The 19,880-nt window shown below is 35.8% G+C and overlaps 1 protein-coding gene across 1 annotated transcript in view; it reads left to right on the top strand.

The window, feature by feature from the left end:
- Window positions 1-19,880, top strand: part of lrp1bb (low density lipoprotein receptor-related protein 1Bb) — a 301,838-nt gene that overhangs the window by 196,376 nt on the left and 85,582 nt on the right. The window contains exons 32-40 of the mRNA XM_044132659.1: window positions 6,845-6,985; window positions 7,078-7,203; window positions 7,359-7,490; window positions 12,540-12,674; window positions 13,348-13,477; window positions 15,402-15,528; window positions 15,667-15,818; window positions 16,313-16,437; window positions 16,865-17,236. Of these exons, the coding sequence (XP_043988594.1) occupies window positions 6,845-6,985; window positions 7,078-7,203; window positions 7,359-7,490; window positions 12,540-12,674; window positions 13,348-13,477; window positions 15,402-15,528; window positions 15,667-15,818; window positions 16,313-16,437; window positions 16,865-17,236 (1,440 nt within the window). The remainder of the gene's footprint in view (window positions 1-6,844; window positions 6,986-7,077; window positions 7,204-7,358; window positions 7,491-12,539; window positions 12,675-13,347; window positions 13,478-15,401; window positions 15,529-15,666; window positions 15,819-16,312; window positions 16,438-16,864; window positions 17,237-19,880) is intronic.

The following is a 19,880-nucleotide window of genomic DNA, read 5'->3' as shown; positions in this document are numbered from 1 at the left end:
AGGTTGATAGAATATGTTTTTACCTTTTTCATCAATCTATGAAAAGAATTGTCTTTAATATAGTGTCATTCAAATATTTCTAGAATTATTCGCCAGCATTTTATTTCCATAGGTGTTTTTGATTGTAAAAAGTCTATTTGCCATCACTTTAATATGTAGGTCCACACATTCTGATTGAAGTCAGGACTCTGGCTGGGCCACTCCAAAACATGAAAAATAAAAATAAAAATGATGTAAATATCATTCCGACATGGATTTGAAGACTTCTTTGTTAAATTGTAGTTTAGATTTTATTAAAGGTTTTATAACATCTCCTTTACTCCAGGATCTTTATGTATTTATATTTTTGTCATAGCAGTAAATGTTCTGATGTAGGGGTTTCCATCTACACTATTCGAAGCGGGCATAGTGGTAATTGACCATATTTTGAAAGTGTTTAATTATCATGTATAATACAGGATTTCAGCAGATTATTTTGAGATGGTCGCAGTCCCTTTGAGATTATAGTTCCGTAATAAATGTGCAACCTTAAACCATAATACTGGATCAGTTTGTCCTTTCACATCATGCTTATCGATCTGACAAAATCAGAGCCTTGTGTGTTTTTGAAATTGTGCCACTGGGATTAAGGAACTAAGGGTGTTTGCTTACAACTCATAGGATTCATCTCAGCAATATGCACATGACATTTGTGACAGACTTCATTTGATTTCCCTGTCTGAGGAGAAATCCCCACAAGGCCGAGCTCTGTGTATAATGTCAGCGTTTATGATCTGCATCAGATTCGGCTGATCAGCATGTTTCTTAGATCAGATCCCACTGCAATTTTTAAGAAGTCAAAGTGGTGAGGTTAGAGATAAGTTTGATGAATTTAAAGAGTCAGACATATTGTGTTTGAAGTCTGTAACAATACAGAAAAGCAATTATTCATAGAGGGGAATAAAATATTTACATAAGTATTTAAAGTTTTGGTAATATTATTTATGGCACTTGTCATTTTAATTTTGATTCATAAGCTTAAAGTAAATTCATCCGGTAAATTTTTAAACATTTTTCTTGAGTTTGTTCTGGAGAATACTATCCCTTAATGGTATTTTATTCTTTATAGATTTACATGTTATAACGAGGTGATATTATCTGATGAGGTTGCATGTCTCCAATTAGCAGCTTAACATAAAGCCTCTCTTAGTTTACTAAGTGTTGCCTAAAACCTTGACCTCATTAAGAATAACATGTGTCGTTAGTCTTTATACTATGATTAAATTCTTCAAAAATGTTAAAAATATGTGGTTAAGCATAGCATGGCAAACATTGAGTAGGTTCTCTGTATAGTTTTCCAAATACAGTCTTAATTTTGAACAAAAGGCTAAACCAGTGGTTGCAAAAAATGTTACGAGTAACATCTTACTCTTAAAAGGTACGAGTAAACTTGCTCCACAACCTTTTAAGTCTGTGGAGCGAAGTCTCTTGTTGCTGCTTTCTGTAGCCTACTTCTTGAAGATAGAATACAATGATTTCTCTTGAATCCTGCAACACGCTTTCCTCTCAATCTTTTGCTTTGAAGATGAGTTTGTGTTACTTAAGCCAACATAGATTGCAACTGTACACAAAGGTTGTCCAGAGAATTACATTACCATTTAGACCTTTTAAGAGCCTACAAAGTTTAGACAGATTGCGCTTACACAAGAAAAACAAGACCTCAAAGTCAAGGACTCATTGAAATGAACACTTACAACACGGCTGAGATAATTCAATTTTACACTCAGATGCATCTAACCAAGTGTAATTTTTGCCATGGCAACAGTTTATTTGGATGCACTCTATGTTTGTAGACTTCTGACCTTCTCAGCATGTCATACAGCTTGTCTTGGCCAGCTAAATGAAATCTCTTGTCGGGAGACATCCCAATTCTCAAGATTTAAGCAATGTAGAAATTATTTACACACACAATGTGCCTGTCCATATATCTGTCTGTCTGTCGATCCATCTGTAAATAATAAAAGACTGTTGTCAGGCTGATGCTTTGTGCTTTACCGATGTATGCTATTAATCTTGACAGGCCCTTGCTTCCTGTGTGGAGGGTAACTGTCAGTATGTGCAGACTGCATTAATTACAGTGTTACAGAATAACAGCCATGGCAGAACTGAATTTTCCCTCTTTATTAGCTGGTAGCAACCTCCAATATAAAAGCAAAGCAAAACAAAATCAGATCTGTTGGTTCATTTTCATAAGCATTCTTTACAGCTAAGACTTGAGGGCGAAGGACCTTTGAGACTTCATTATTGCGTTTCACAAATCTGAGCGAGAATGCGAGGTGACAGAGACTAATGGCGTGGTTTCCTCACAGAAGCAGGTACAGCAAAACACTGGAATGATGTCCGCGGGTCTCCATCAATCACAATTAATAACTAATTTTACCTATGTTAGGGACTGGACTGTGTTTTAATATTTTTGAGAAAAAAAAAATTATTTCACTGGGTTTTACTTTTACCAGCACAACTATATACAGGAGATTTCACATTTAATTCCTATTTAACCACATTTTTAAAAGCTTTGGAAGTAGTCTTGGGATTGGATAATTGCATTCTCTCAGCCAAAACAGATGTTAAGGTTTCATAAATTTCCGATGCACAGAAAATGTATACATATTCTGCTTTCCATTAATGTCTTTGTCATAAAAGGTATCACATAATTTAGGAATTTATTTATCATTTTATAATGTATAATGGGATAAAACTTTTGATGAAATATCATTTTTGTACTTAAAAGAGATTGAGTGGCAAAGTCCTGTCACTTCTTTTGTTTTGAAGCAGTGTAGTGCCTTACCAAAACAATGTGTGAGTCCTTTCTCAGAAATGTCATTATAACTGTTGAGTCCTTAGATCCATAGTTGTCAGTTGCTGTATTGGCTAAAGGGTGGTGATAGACCCTACCACTTTGGCCAGAATAGCAGCTGGCTATCATGGATGCCAGATGGATGCAAGATCAGGGACATGCAGAAATACAACTTTTTCAGCTGAATTTAGAAATGCAATCTAACTGCCCGCTGGTTAGTCCAGCTGAAATCAGATGAACTGGACAAAAAAGGAACACTCTTGTTCAAATCAAAATCAAATCAAACTTTATTTGTATAGCACATTTCAGCAGCAAGGCATTTCAAAGTGCTTTACATCAAATCAAACACAAAAACACAATGCAACATAGAATCAACATCAAAAACACAACATCAAGTCAGATTCCGTCAATAAATTTGCAATTGATTACGTTTCAAATCCAACTCTAAACAAGTGGGTTTTTAGTTGAGATTTAAAGGAAGTCAGTGTTTCAGCTGTTTTACAGTTTTCTGGAAGTTTGTTCCAGATTTTTGGTGCATAGATGCTAAATGCCGCTTCTCCTTGTTTGGTTTTGGTTCTGGGGATGCAGAGCAGACCAGAACCAGAAGACCTGAGAGGTCTGGAAGGTTGATACAATAACAGCAGATCTTTAATGTATTGTGGTGCTAAACCATTCAGTGATTTATAAACTAACAACAGTATTTTAAAGTCTATTCTTTGAGCTACAGGGAGCCAGTGGAGGGACTTTAAAACTGGTGTTATGTGCTCTATCTTCCTGGTTTTAGTGAGAACGTGAGCAGCAGTTCTCACTAAAACTGCTGCTCGCCTGATTTTTGATTTGATTTGATCAAAGTCAAATCAAATCAATGTTATATTTACATATCAATAATGCCTTACAAACGTATTCACACTTGTTAAATTTTTTCACAATTAGTTACAGTACAATCATAAAATTGGGGTAACATGTAGGGTTTCATGTTATCAGAGAATGCAAAGTGACATCCTTGGAAAATAAAAGAAAATGGATACATGGTTGTTTATGTTTGTTCAAGTGTAATATGCTCATGGATTCAGCTTCCTTTCTTCAATTTGTGAAGGCTACCAAAGTTTGTTAAGCAAAGAAAGATAAAAATGCAACATGAATATGGAAGTTTAAAATAGGGTTGTATTATAAAACAATGTCCTAAACTGAATATCTCACACAACACCTGTTCAATGGAAAATATATTGCACTAAAAAACTTACACTTCACATAACTGACAACACAGTTCGCGGGGAAATAGGTAGAGCTAAATAGAGGGCAGACCTGGAAGAAACCCTTTTAGAAGCTACAAAAGACTTCAGGTTGGGATAACAGAACAACGCCTAAATTTTCAGTCACAGCTGCAATGAGATTTAGATCGAAGCACATTCGTGTATTAGAATGTTCCAGTCAAAGCCCAGACTCAGTCGATAAAGAATCTGTGACAAGACTTGAAAATTGATGTTCACAGATGCATCCCACCTGGCCTGAGTAGGCTAGAATATGAATGAGCAAAATTTTCAAGAAGTGGCAAAAACATATCCTAAGAGATTTGCAGCTTTAAGTGCAATGCATCTGTGATTCTGAAAAGAATTGATTCAAGGGGGCTGAATATGTCTCACACTTCTCCGATTTTTATTTATATAAAAAAATAGGAAAACTATGTATCATTTTTACTTTCACTGAACAATTCGGCATTATGCTCGTCTACAATTGGTCAAGAAGCATCCCCTTCATTGTAATCATCAAAGGACTGCTTCTATAGTTCTAGTTTTGACTCGCCAATAATGTGTCATCACAGAAACTATTGCGTCCTCAGTGGTGACTAAAGTGATGCACACTGAGCAGACCTATCATTATGAATTATCTGTTTTAATAAAGGTTCATTCAGAAGGTGACCTTTTTTTTTGAAAATGGTTAATTCAGAACTCTGATTTAGTGACATTTGATACACAGATAAAGGGGGAAGTGGTGCACCAATTCAACCAGTAAGAGAAACCTCCAATATGGAGTAATGATAATGTAGTGTCAAATATTGAGTCCTAATGGAGGGTTCTTGTTTCACTCTGCAAACACACCTTGATGTTGTCTCCTGCTGGTTGCCAAATGGTGTAATTACAGAACTCCTGGAAACACAAGGTCAACCCATGCAGGTCTTTAGGCTCTGTAATAATTGAATTGCCTTGAGGGCTTCCATTTCGAAGGTGTGAGTGATCCATCAGCCTACGCTTGTCTTTGATCAAACAAGCCGTTGAAGTGGAAATTGAATATGATGTGCCACAAGCGAGCAATCACATCTAGCCAGTGGTCCCTGTGGCATCAAATTAACACAAGGTGCAAAGCTAATCTCAGCCAGCATGCCCTCTGGGGCGTAATGTTTTGTAAACTCCGTGTAGACTGTCACTCTTCTTCATGTGCACTTGACTGATTTTTGGAAATGCGGCCTACATTTGATTTTAAGGTTAACATTCACACTCAAGCACTCAATGCAAAGAGGAATTGCTCCTCTAAGTGCTTCTGTGTTTGTCTGCTTTGCTGTTTTTGTGATATATCAAAAAGTGTGGGATGTTAAAAGAATGTCTGATTGGATAATCTAAAGAGGAAAGAAATTATGCTAATCTCTATAGAATTTAATGTGTCAACTACAGAAATGTCCTTCATTTTAATTTGGTCGCAACAATAATCCTGAAGGATATTTCACTGCATCTCTGTGTATTGTGCCAAAGAGTGCTGCTTGGTTGAATTAGAGAAAAACATAAAATGAAATGTTCTTTTAAATTGCATTGCATTAAAGGAAGTCATTTACTGAATGGTTGCTGCTACTGCTTAGCTGCGTAGTTTTTCTGCGCCTTCTCAAGGTCTCCACAGAAGAGTGGTGATAGTCATAATCCAGGGTTGGTTTTTTTGTCTGATTTAGATTTCTTTTTTTTAATATGCTCTTTCCTTTTGTTTTAAAACTTTTTTTAATTTGCCCACCCATTTTTTTAGGCATCATTTTCCCCCCACAGTTTCACTCCTTTGCGGAAGCATTCATATTTTCTCCATCTCCATGACACTATTAAATGCTCAAGGTCCAGCATACAGTAAGGAAGAGACATCTAACTCTAACTCACTTTCTGCTTTATTTTGAATATTCCTGTCAGGTCAGAGTTGTCCTGAGGAAAAAGGTAGAACTCACTGATGCCATCGGTATGCTGAGGGTGAGAGGGCTGTTGTGGGCGTGTGTGTTTTTTAGTGACACACTTATCACCAAAGCTCCTGGTGGCCGAGATACCTAGGCCCAGGGGGCTTTGTTTTCTGTCGCAGAGAGGCAACCAGTGAGAGCAGAGATGTTAAAACATTATGACGCATAACAACTGCAAGTGCATGTTCTCAGTTGAACCGGTGCCAGAGGCATCTATCTGTTGACATGGGTTGAACATCACTGTCTTGCCCACTCCCTTTTTTTTGTAGAGGTTCATGAAAAGCTGCTGTAGAAGAAACTGAACATCAATGGGAGAATGATACAAAGCAAATGAAAAATGCATGTGTCATCAGCAACTAGCAAGTGAACATAGCAGGGGACAGAATATACTATACATTAATCTTATATCAGCTCAGAGAACACATCAATTATTAAATGCCTTTCTGACATGAAAGCTGTATCCATTTGGAATTTTAGTGCAAGATGAAACTTAACACTTGCACCTCGAATAATTGATGAGTTCTGATATTATGTTCTTGGGTAAGCTTCCTTTAAAATATTATTTTTAACCAAAATGTGCTTTTGTAGATTTTAATAAACATCTTACAGACATACGATCTAAGTTAGTTAAGAAAGCTCTAATGTGATACTAATAAAAAATGCATAAATAAAGCCATGTGCATGTTTTTAATTTATTTGTATATGGCTCTACCAAAAGCAACTCCATGGATTGCTAGTAACATTATTGAGGAAACTGACTAACACAAACAACAGAAATCAGTAAATGAGGTTTATGTTTACAGGTGGCAAACTGTGGTGGGCTGATGATGAATCAGCACAGCTGGGAACAGTCACCAAAAGAGATGGACGGAACTTTTTGATTCTGAGAAACAAGACAAGTGGTGTTATCCATATGAAAGTGTACGACAGGGAGGGCCATAAAGGTAAGAGGGCACAAAATGATATACATAGTATATGCAAGTATCCATCTATAATATCTTACTGTTTGCATTTGCTGGTTATGCTTTTCATTCAGGAAGAAATTCGTGCCAAGTGAACAATGGAGGATGCTCCCAGCTCTGCTTCCCAACCTCAGAGAACACCCGCAGTTGTTCCTGTACTGTTGGATATCATCTACGCAGCGATCGTACATCCTGCGAAGGTAAGAATTGCTTTAAGGTACTCATCACGTTTGAGGTAAGATTGCATTAAAGTGTGTTAGTGATGCACACATCAAAGCTTAGAAATGATAAGGTATATTTAAATATATGTGATATCTGATAAATGTTTGTAACAGGTCTTTCTGTCATTCTTTAGGTGTTGACTCATTTTTACTGTATTCCATCCATGAGGGAATCCGTGGAATAGCATTAGACCCGAATGACAACAGTGAAGCCCTGATGCCCATCACAGGAACTCTGTTTGCTGTGGGGGTTGACTTTCATGCAGGTATGATATAAATTAGAAGACCATGTTAGATTTAGCTCTCAAAATCTAATATGTTTTTGATCAGTTTTTGTGTTCCAACCCAGGTCAAGACAGTCATTTACAGTGAATATATTTTACAAGAGAGATGTAACTCATATGATCTTACCAAACCACAATTGGACAGACATAGAAATTAAAACCGACATATTTAAGTACAAGTTGAACTAAACGTGGTTTTAAAAATAAGTCTATTTAAAATATCACATAAAGCATAAACGTTTTTTTTTATTTTTACCAATAGATGAAATATACAAATGTTTCCAAATTTTGATTAAATAATTTGTATTTACCGTAGAAACCCCCAGTTGTTATATGGCAAGTTAAAGACTTAGAAATTGTAAAACAGATAGCTCTGTTCTTCATTTATGAAACCTGTACAGACCTGTATAGTAAGACCTAAAAATAATTATTGAGGTTGGAAGTCTATATTTTCTACTGAAGAGTCCAGAATGTGATAAATACAGAGAAATTTTAGTCAGAAAAAGTCTGAAAATGTAACATGACATTATTTCCCATATAGTTGAAAGTCAGATTAATAGAAAGGTATTCAACTAACAACAATGTAGATGTAAGATATTGGTATATAAAGAGCCAACAGACCTTGGCTCAAGTTATCTCTTTGGAAATGTTTATAGAGTTCACTTGAAATAACACATTTCATTTGTAATGAAGCAGTTTTTCTTTATTTGAAAGCTTAAACTGCACAAAGTTAGATGCTTCAGTGATTGAACTGGTGAGGTTACACTCCTGATTTCTCTAAAAGCACTTGAGTTTGATTGTTGGAAAGGGTAATGAAATATCATCTAAATGCTAACACAACAAACATCTTCTCCTTGGAAACCAGCAGATGGGCTGTCCACTCACATCATGTCAGCTATTGCTCAGCTAATTACTGTAACTGAAATCATCTTAACTCAAAGTGGTTGCTTGCTAAATGTGTTTCTTGTGGTAATAACAACTGGCCCATGACTTTACCAGGTGGAAGGGACAATTAATGCAACAGAAACATGCAATTATAGCGTTAACCAATATGGAGACATGTCAGCAATCTTATAAAACAATGTCAAATGATTTCCATCGCAGCACTGAGCTTTGTCTGCTGATAATTTGTAATGTTTCAGATTTTCAGCAAAGTTTGGTAGTTTTATCTGTTGTTAAACCTTTTGTGGTGTGAACTTTTAATTACTATATTAGGGCTTTTACTGTAACCTTAGTTTTAACAGTTGCTCTAATTAGTTAATGACTGAACATCCCAAAGAGATCATAAATGAAAGAAAGCGTTTAGCATTAGCAAGTCACAAAAACTGGCTTGACAAAATAAATAAATAAAAATTTCAATGTTTGTTATTTCTGGAATTCTCTATGTCTGAAACATCATCATTCAGTAATTTTAGATTTTCTTCAGAAAACATCAGAGAAATATTCCACTAATCTTTTAAGTTGAGCTGTGGCACAATTTAAGAACAGACGCATTTCTGCATTGATTTTCCGTTCTACCATAGCATTTCTTGGATTTAAAAGACTGTGTAACTTTCCAATTTGATAAAGCTTTGTCAGGATGAATGCAGAAACTTAAAAACGGGATTTTTACAGTTAACTGACACTTAAACAGTGGCTGAAAGGATTTTAGAAAGCTGATTCCAGGCATTAGTGAATCTGTACAATAAAGCAGATACCATCTTTGACAACTGTTTGAAAAGCCAGCTTTTGGGCTGTTTTCTGTCTCATTTTAATGTGATATTTAAATTGCTGACATAGTGGTGATTATATTTCTTTTTAATATTCCTCAGCTGTCAGTTTTTGCCTTTTTTCCCCTCCCTTTACATGTTTGCAGTTATTGCAATCGCTCTCTCTCTCTCTCACACATACACACGCACCCCTGCACACACGCACCCACACACACGCCCACACACACCTCTATAATAGCTGTGAAACACTAAAGCAAATATCTATTAACGCCCATTGTTCATGAGTTTTTTTGCGTTGCAACCTCTGTTCATGTCTTGCTGCTTGGGGATATTCATTTTAAATAACATCATCTTTCAGCCTGTACATCTCCAACGTAATGATTCTTAGCTACTGGTTTTTTTATTGTTTTGTACAAATACTCTTTAGTTTATACAATAAAGTTTTAGAATATGAATTTAAATTACAATACAAAAAGAAAAGAAACAGAATGGGAAAATTTTTAGATTGGATCCACCTGAATCTACAAGATTTATTAACTTCTCCTGTAGCTTTACAAACCCTAACTTCCTAGTGTTTAAACAAAATATATGTAACACAATGAGTAATTTATTATATCAGGCTCTGGCGTATGTTCCAATACAAGTCAATATACTCACTACCTAAGTAAATAATAATAATAAGTTCAAATTAAAAGAGGATTTCAGAAATTTCGTCAAACTACTTTTCATCAACCCACTAAAACAATTCTGTTTTAAAGAGTTACCAAACTGGTATCAGCTTAAGGTGCCATAATGCTGCCTTGGTTGTCATCTGTTTCCTTTGTGCTTTCTCGCATGATATCTAACAATAACAATTGACCTTTCATGCTGACAAATTCTCTGAATATATTCTGCTGCTGAAGCGAAGAAATTCTGTATAAAAGCCATTGGATGCTCACACAGCTACTTGCTTGTAGCATTCAGATATTGACGATATAAAGGAGTCAATTAGCCTGGTGATTTTATGTGCTTTGTAAAGTCTTCATGGAGGTAAATATGTGAGGGTTTATAAAGGAGAATAGGAGACCTCTGTTAGCATTTTCATGAAAACCAATGTTTAGATATACTAAATGCATTCATGTTAAACATTTAAAAATGGTTCTAATTTTACTTTTTCCTTCCTGATTATTATTATTTTTTTAATATTGAGTGTATTCTCACATTCTGCTTGGATGCATTTCTTTTCATAAAAAGTCATTCTGAACCAGTGATTTTATTTAGTTTTGTTTTGGTAGTCTTTCCTTCCTATCTACTCTTCTATCAAATGGTTATACTGAGCATAGAACTGCCATTAACTTTTATATCCTGCTGTATTTTTCTTTTCTGTAGAAAGTATTCCCTGATTCTGTGTTTAGCTGTGTCTTTTTCCTGGATAATGAGATTTGTTGAGCTACTGCTGCCATTACTTAATTACCGGTAATTTTGCTTTAGGAATTGTTTTTTCTAGACAAATTTATTGCTGGAGCTATTGCTGCCACTTCTTGTGTACTTTGGATTAAATTCTATAAAAAGTTTTTCTTGCACAGTGCTACTTTTAGTTGTTTTTCTTTCCAGTATGAAACCAGTAACGGAGGTGCTGCTGGCATTCATTTTTGAACCTTGGTGTTGTTTCTTTTTGTAGAAAACCTTTGTGGCAAAGTAATATATGCTTTGCTGTGTCTGTTTTCCTGACAAAGCCATTGCATTGCTTTCAATAATTGTATGAGCTCTTGTCCATATTTCTTTCCATCTCCCTTAAATCGGTATTTGTGTGTTTTTCTGTTTTCTTTATTGGACAAGAACACTAATAGAACTATTGATGCCATTAGATTTGTGTATTGTTTGTTTTTAGTTTTATTTTCATCCCGGAATAGAGTGTATTTTTGTGTTTCTTTCCTGTCCCTTCTTCCCTATAATTAGGATTAAATTGAATAGTTTGTACTTTGATCTACATCTGCATGGATTGTATTGAAAGGAACTTGCCTGATCTGAGTTGAAATTGTGCTAGTTTTGAAATATTTTGGTATGATCTCTGGTTTGCTATTTGTTGAAGCTCCCTGAGGTGATATTTGTTGTACATTTCTTCATTCAAATAAGCTGGAATGAAAGCAACACCAAGCAACTTTCACTTTCATAAGAACCAATGGAAACGTTGAATTCTGTGCACTGTCTTTTCTGTTTGTTGTTTGCTCAACAAAATCTACTGAGGAAATATTTCAACTGTTAAGCTTAAACAATTTGTGCAATGAAGAATTGTTAGGCAGTGAAAAGATTTTAATTATTTTACTTGATTGTGATTTCAAAAAAGTACTTATTAGCCTGTCACTTATTTTTTTCAAATAAAAGGTCCAAGAAAATCAAACATAGTTAGATTTTTTTAGACAAATATGAATAATATTGCAACTTACTTAATATACAAATAAAAAGCTTCAAATCAGACTATTTAAAAGAGACTGTGAAGGTCAATACCCCTTTTAAGTGTGACTGCAGCTTTTGAAAAAGAAATGAGCTGAGTCCAAGTACAAAATTCAATGATTGGCGCAGCCTTTAATTCTTTGGACAAGTGAACATGCAAATGTAGCGCTAAGTCCCATCCAGGATCAGCACCTGACAGCATGCACATTTCATTTACATATCGTTATGGAAGCCAGGTTGCCAGAGCAGAACAGATGAAAGCCCCGCAGCTGTATTCTGTCATATGTCATCTTTGTGTTAACAGAGTGTGAAGGCATGAGGAACAAGATGGTGCAATTAAATGTCTGATGCTAGGTAAGCTCTTAACAACCTGTGGAGAGTCGGACTTGGAAGCTCCACTGCAAATACAGCATACAGTGAATTTATCAAATTCTTAATGACTTAATGTGCACTGGTTTGAAAACTAATAGGGCTTTCATATAAATTATAATGCACAGTTTTAAAATTAAATTTTATATATTGAGTGGATTAATGACACACTTTGTCACACTTGGATTTTCATTTGCTGCTTGCTATAATCATCAAAAAGAACAGGAATGTATCATTTTGTGTGAAATAAATCTAGATATGCAATATTGTTTTATTCTAACAACAGAAATAAATTACCTTTTTGATTCTAATTTATTGAGATGTATCTGTACACTCCAACGTCATATTTTGTACTTATGCTGCTCCTAATTTGAGGTCCTTTCTAGCACTCTATGACATTTGGTGATACTGACAGTGCTAAAGTAAAATTTGCCGTTGTTTGAAACTGTAACTACATCCACGACAGCAGCATTCATCATCCCATTATCTCCTGTCATTAATGGTATGGTGTAATTTTCAGGAAATGACACAGTGTACTGGACAGATATGGGGCTCAACAGAATATCCCGTGCCAAACGTGATCAGACCTGGCGAGAAGACGTCATTACTACAGGCATCAGTCGGGTCGAAGGCATCGCTGTTGACTGGATTGCTGGTCAGTAATGTGTCTCCCCAGTCCATGGTGTTATTACTACAGGGTGTCAACTTGCTATTGACAGTGACCGATTTACATTTCTGTTTACTGTGTCTAGTTAAGGCAGGAAGTGGAATTTTAGGTTTGATGTTGCTCCTCGTTAAAATATAAAAATAACCTCTTCAGCAAACAAAATAAAATAATTCATTGCAAGAATACAAATGCAACATGACTTAATGTACTGCATTTTGAAGTTATTTAAAATATGTTTACTGAAGGACATACTTTTTAACAAAAATCTCTAGATGTGGTGTAAAATGTGTTATGGTGTTAGATTTAAAGAACATTTTAGAAATTCTCATAACATTAAGTTCACCTTACAAGTTTTCTCTTACAATAGCTCTTCTTGTTTTCATTTGAAGTGGTGCATTTAAAATTTTAAGTCACTGGATTTTCATGGATGTTTGTCTCATTTTTAAGGTTTTAAATGGGCTTGGATCCTCCAACTACTGTAATGAATTACAAATACATATTATTGACTGTAACACATCAATCAGTTAAAACATTGGTGAAAACAAATACATGTATCCATACATAAATAGCTGGTTTCTGTCTTTCTAACCATACACTCATGCTGTATTTCTGTCTGTGGTAGAGTATATTTCTTTTGCATTAACTTTTTGTGTCTACACAGGAAACCTGTACTGGACAGATCATGGTTTTAATCTGATTGAAATCTCCCGCCTTAACGGTGCATACCGCTCAGTGGTGATATCTGAAGGACTTGATCAACCAAGAGCCATTGCTGTTAATCCACAGAAAGGGTAAGGAATATCTCTCTGTTTTATGATTCTATTGTCCAGTTTTCAGTGCAACAAGCTGCAATCAGTGGGATCAGTTGGGTTTTTGATTGTATGAGGATGTATAGCAAACTGATTATTACTTAAACTGTGTCGTTTTCCTTAATGAGAAAAACTGGTTCTCACACCAGACCTTGTCTGAGCACTTGAGCAGTTCCATGTTTGTTTGCCTGCTTATTGATGCAGCTATTCAGTCAGCCAATTACTTGCCAGGTTTGCTGAGCATTAGACCATACACATGCAGCTTCTGTTAGTGTCAGCATCAAACAGAAACATTGAGAAAAAGGTATTCTTCGTGATTCATGCCAGACTGCCTCAATATTGACAATTGAGAATTTATATTAAAAACCTTTTCCTGGCATTTCCCACAGTTTAGCCAACTGATAAACATGTTTGAGTAGTCAGAGGTGAAAGCAGAAAACATTAGAGAAGACTATAAATATATATGTAGTTATCTAGATTATAATCATAAAGACCCAATCCCCAGAAATGTGTGGTTTCATTGTGATGATGCGCACAACAGCTGGAAAGATGTTAAGTTGTTTGAAACAGCTTATGGTTCATGATTTTTTTAGTCCAGCGTGTAATTGTTAAGATGTTCTTCAAAGCACTTCTCTCATAGCTACTTATATGATACCATCTTTAAAACTATGTGTAGTTTTTCATAATTCAGTCGATTTATGTACAACAAAACAATTAAACCAGCAGGAGTCATATCTGCTGATATAAAGCACCATGAATCTGTTTCCATGTGGTTTAAATCAAATTCTTTACAAATGAATGTTGAATCTGAAATTGAGACTCATGGAATCAAGCAGCAGTTTCCAAATTGTTGTCCAATTCTAATGAATCTGTATGAACTGTAGCCTCAGGTTCCTGACAGGAATGACACCCAGTATGTTTTTCTTTTTAACGAGTGGTGCATAAATCTACTAGTACATTTCTATCACCTCAAATCAAGTCAAACCCTCTTCTCCACTAACCTCTGACATCAACAAGATATTTTCCTTCATATTACTGCTGCTCACATTACTGTTTTCCCTTTTTAGACTATTTTCTTTAAACCTATGAGAAGGTTTGCATGACAATCCAAGTATAATGGCTGTTTTCCGAAATACTCAGAGAACTGCCTGTCTGGCACCAACAACTATATGCTGTTTGAAGTAAATTAATTCCTTTTTTTCCCCCATTCTGATGCTTGATTTGAACTTTGACAGATCATCTTCACCATACCCGATGGCTAAATATATCAAGTAGCAGCCATGTAATATGCTGAGTCACTAATTGTGCTAAATCTGTTTCAGCACAGTTTAGACACATCCAATAAGTATCAATATTGAAAATGTATGCATGTCAGATATTTCACCTTGGTGCTCCCCATATGTTTTTGCCTTAAATCCCAATGCTGCCTGGTTGCAAGGACTGCCTGATATTGTCACTTCCACTGACTAATGAAGCACAGTTGGCAAACCCTTATATAAATTTACCATGACAGCAATGTCAATACTTCTCTTGATGACCTGGAGGGCTAATAATTCCAGGTTAATGTCAGTATACATTTTTTTGAAAATTATAGAGATTGACAGATAACATCTAAGTCCTGACTTGAAGCATTTTAATAGGTACTTTGTTAAACTTAGGATCAAAACCAATGTAAGGGGTTGTTCTGGGTGTCAAACAAGGACAAAACATAATCTGTTGTAGAGCTCTTATTTTCTGTTAGGCAACACATACTAACAGTAATTCACACCTGAAGTCCAGTTCTATCTTGTAGTGCTTTAGCCCACTGTGTCCAATGTGGGTTTGCTTCATTGTCTTATTCTCTTAGTGGAAATTAAGCCAAGTGGGGAAAGGTCACTTTTTATATGGGTCCAATTATGCTTGACAGTTACCTCTTCTGGAGCGAATGGGGGCAGAATCCCTGCATTGGCCGCTCTCGTCTGGATGGTTCAGACCAAGTTACCCTCGTTAATTCGGGCATTGTATGGCCCAATGGGATTTCCATAGACTTTGAGGTACAGTCTACAACACAAGCATCGTCTTCAACCTGATATACTCGGATATTCTACACCTCCTCTTTCATAATTTTCTGAAATTTTAATGTGCATAAGAGGGCGGGTCTTTAATCTGCATTTTTTAAAATTACCTTCCAGGAAAACACATTATATTGGTGCGACGCACGCACAGATAAGATCGAGAGGATCAACCTTGAAACAGGTGAGAGCCGGGAGATTGTAATGTCAGCGGCCAACGTAGACCTGTTCTCTGTGGCTGTGTTTGGGCCTTACATCTACTGGTCTGACAGGTAATTTATTATTTTCCTAAATAGACTCAAATTCCCATGCCTGCAAGGCCCTGTATTTTAACTTTCCATCAACCTAAGTCGACAAGCGTCTCGTGTGAAAATATTACAAAAAGCAATTGTTCTTACCAGAAGTCAAAGCCTATTTTTGTGAATGCAGACAGAAAGCTTCCAGCTCACCAGCATCCTAAATCCTTCTTCATCCCAGTTATAATGGCTTATTTAGTCTCATATTTTTTACGACTCAGACTTAAACTAGTCGTAAAAACGGTTAATTTACTTCTCCCTAATTTCTTGTGCAACTAACCTGCATGCGTTTCTTTTTTGTGGAAAGAAGAGCAAAAGAATAATTTTAGTCCCTTTTTTATCAGTTCTATCAAGAAAATGTTGTTTCTTTTTTGTCCCTTCAACTTGCCTCAACCAAACCTTAGACTAGAACATTTCTTAAACATATATTTATTAGTTGCCATCTTTTTTTTTTTGTTAATGATATTCAGAGCCCATTCCAATGGCTCAATCCGGCGAGCTTTTAAGACCGACACCAGTGAGGATGTAACCATGAAGAGTGGCCTAGGGGTCAATTTGAAAGATGTGACAGTTTTCAACAGAGATAGGGAAAAAGGTAGGATTTCACTTTATATTCTGATTCACTTTTCATTACACATTGTATCACTTTGCATCTTTTATAACTTGTTTGACACATAAATCTCCAGTTTTATTTATTTTTTTATGTACAAAAATCAATCAAGTCCAAATTTTGGACTAGTGCAGGTGAGGATGCACCTGACAGTAATGTCAATGTAGTGGAAGTTAAGAAGCAGCACAATTATTAATGTTTATCAGTCTCCAAATGTTAGCAATGTTATGCTGTAGTTAGTGGCTGTATGATCAAATATGATTAAATTCCAGGAATATGATATTCCAAGGCTCTTTACTTGCCTTGCATAGTTGTTTTCCATCTGTCATATATAGGCAGGACAAATTATACCTGACTGCAAAAAGAAGGAAATAAGGCAAGCTAGTAACTGAACATGTGTTGTGCTTTGAAGGCACCAACCCCTGTGCCAGGGGCAACGGAGGCTGCCAGCAGTTGTGCTTTCACCTAGGAAGCGGTCGGCGAACCTGCTCCTGTGCCCACGGTCGCTTGGCAGACGATGGTTTTGCCTGCGAGCGCTATGAAGGTTATTTACTCTTCTCTGAAAGGACTATCCTGAAAAGCATCCACCTCTCAGACGAAAACGACCTCAACTCACCGGTTCAGCCACTGGAAAATCCAGCTTTCTTCAAGAACATTGTTGCACTGGCCTTTGACTACAATCAGAGCAAATCTGGGACCAACCGCATCTTTTTCAGTGATGCGCATTATGGAAATATACAGATTATTAACGACGACTGGGCAGGACGATATATTATTGCAGAAAGTAAGTGGATTTCATTCTGGCAAAATGTGTTCCCACTATAGATTAATTACTTTCTTTTACCCACTTTTACTTTATTCCAGACTTGCTCTTATGTGCACATAAATTTTGGGACTTTAAGGTAGCCTTGTGTAAAAGCACATAATTTCAGGTGGTTCATGATACCTTTTATGCCATGTCTACAGCCAAAGACACATTTATTGACACTTCTGGTAAAAGTCTACAATGACATCCTCTCTTACAGATATTCTTCTTTAAAACCAGTCTTTTATTTGAGTACATATATTCAGTTCATATGTTTAGAAGCTATTTTTAACTAAGTCATCTGTGGTACAGTTATTTGAACTAAATTATTCTAGCTACAGCATTATTTATATATATGTTTAGATATACATTTTAAAGTTGATCAGAGTTTCTAGAGACTTCTAATTAGCAAGCCATGACTTTTGGTATCGATGGAATATAAATATGACAAAGTATAGAGGCCTATTATTTATCACTGATTACTTTGCTGAATGTGGACTCAGGCTATTGCCTCCACAAACAGTCTGCAGGATGGAAAAGGTGGTGCCAAATTTTCAAGAGCAGGAATTAGAAACTGCAGTTAAGAGCGGTATCTTAATGTCACTAAATCTCCATACCAACTGTTAAATTTTATGCTGTCTGTTAATACTGCTGGAAAGTAAACAATCAGCAATTGGTAAACACAAAAATTACTATACTCAAATTACAACCTGGCTTTTTTCTAAAAAAAAATCAGTGTGAGATTATGCTTGAGAAATTAAAATGTATGTATTTTACAGCTATTCATACCACAAGTGCCCATAAGTCCAGGTTTATACTGTATAGATGGTGTCACCCCTACATTAGAAGATATCTAAATGAACCCTGAGCACTCAGGTTTCAGTCATCCATGTTTCTGCATTGATGATTTTCCACAAGGTAGAATGTTTACTTTATTTTTGGTTAAAAAATAAAGTAAATAGTTGTGTTGCTATCTACAAAGAATCAATTGCATCTGTTTGGGTTAATGTCACAAGGGACTCTGGGTTTTTTCACCTTTTGCTCTTTAAAAAAAGCCATTAATTTCAAGACTATTCTCTATGTATTTCTAGGCTTCATCCTTGTTCACTGCTACCAATTAAACAAGGGTCCATCTCCATTTATTAATCACCAAATGTCAGCCAATTCCATCTTGATGAGCATGGTTGGAGTGAGATAAACAGCTGAAGTGTCTGTTCTCCACAGCTTGCATTCTCTGCCATTCTGCAAAGTTTCCACAGGGAGCAGAGCTCAGCACCTTCCCATCCTCTTCTTACACAGGGAGACTAGCAGAGTGTTACTGATCTATTCTCACCCATCCCCCATCCCATCTCCCACGCTCCTGCTGAGGGAGCTTTCTGCTTATTTATTTATCTTCTTGAAATGAACAGGCATTATCAAGAACCATCTGTCAGGAGTGTTAGTGTCCTTCACGCCTTCCCACTTGTGAAATGCAGAATGAAAGAGGTCCAGAAATTTCACTGAAGCACCGTTTGAGTTTTTCAGTCAACAACACTTTCACATATTCACGTTGTATGCAGCCATAATGCAAAGATTAGTTTCAGGACATTGTGACTGTCTCTGGTTTTGTATTTAGTGCTGGTACAAAGAAGAATTAGAAGCATTAGGGCACTTTAAGGCAGCATCAAACACTGAACTGTGTGTAAAATTAGGCCTTTTGTTATTTTTTTACTGAATCCCATCATTGAGGAAAGGTGAAGATGTTAATCATCCATATTTCCCTAATTAAACTCTGTGTCCCCCATTAATTACTCCCTGGCGTTGCCAACAATTTGTGAGCTACTCCAAGCTGCCAGACAGCTTTTATTGCAAACTATTAATTAGTTGTCAGCTGACTCAGGCGGAGTCTTAAGTATTTTAGAGGTGGTTTATGAGTTTAGAAAAACAAGGATGAGGATAGATCCGATTTGCTATATGTTGCATTTGGATACCATGCAAAAGTTGTATTAATGTTTAATTCACCTACAATTATTTTGAAATCCTCCTAACTTCAATAATTGGCACAAAGTAATTTAGCTTTCCATCCATAAAAAAACTAGTTAATTTAATTGTATAATTGGCATAGATGTCACAGCTTGGCTTTACAAATAAACAAACACAAATATTTGCATTTTAGTATAATACAGTTTATGTTCTGAAAGCCTAGAATAAAGAAACTTAGATTTAACTGCCTGTGATTTAGTTAAGTCATATTTAAAGCTTCACACTATTTTTACACTTCAGAGTAGCATGTATTGGTATCACTCTTGTTATTTGAGCTGATTTAACATTCCAAAGAAGGTTATGTTGAACTAAAATATCACACATAGCATTTGTTGAAATGAACAATTATTCATTTTTGTTATTTTTCTGTTTCGTTTTTTAAAAGTTCTGTGTTAATCATATTTAATATAACTGTATAACCAAATAAAACAAAAATAGATTCTGACTTTTTGTTAATGTGAATAGTCATGAGTCAAACTAAGAACATCCTCTGGTGTAATAGGTATATATTTGACAGGAGTAATTCTAAGTTGTCATTTTCTGTAAGACCTTATGGAAATGGAGTAGAAAGCTAAAGAATAAGCCACTACGCTTTGCAGCT

Source organism: Gambusia affinis, linkage group LG11, assembly GCF_019740435.1.
Source record: "Gambusia affinis linkage group LG11, SWU_Gaff_1.0, whole genome shotgun sequence".
In the NCBI taxonomy this organism is placed as follows: domain Eukaryota; kingdom Metazoa; phylum Chordata; class Actinopteri; order Cyprinodontiformes; family Poeciliidae; genus Gambusia; species Gambusia affinis.
The sequence above is the reverse complement of the archived record's forward strand: the minus strand, read 5'-3'. Positions and strand labels throughout refer to the sequence as shown.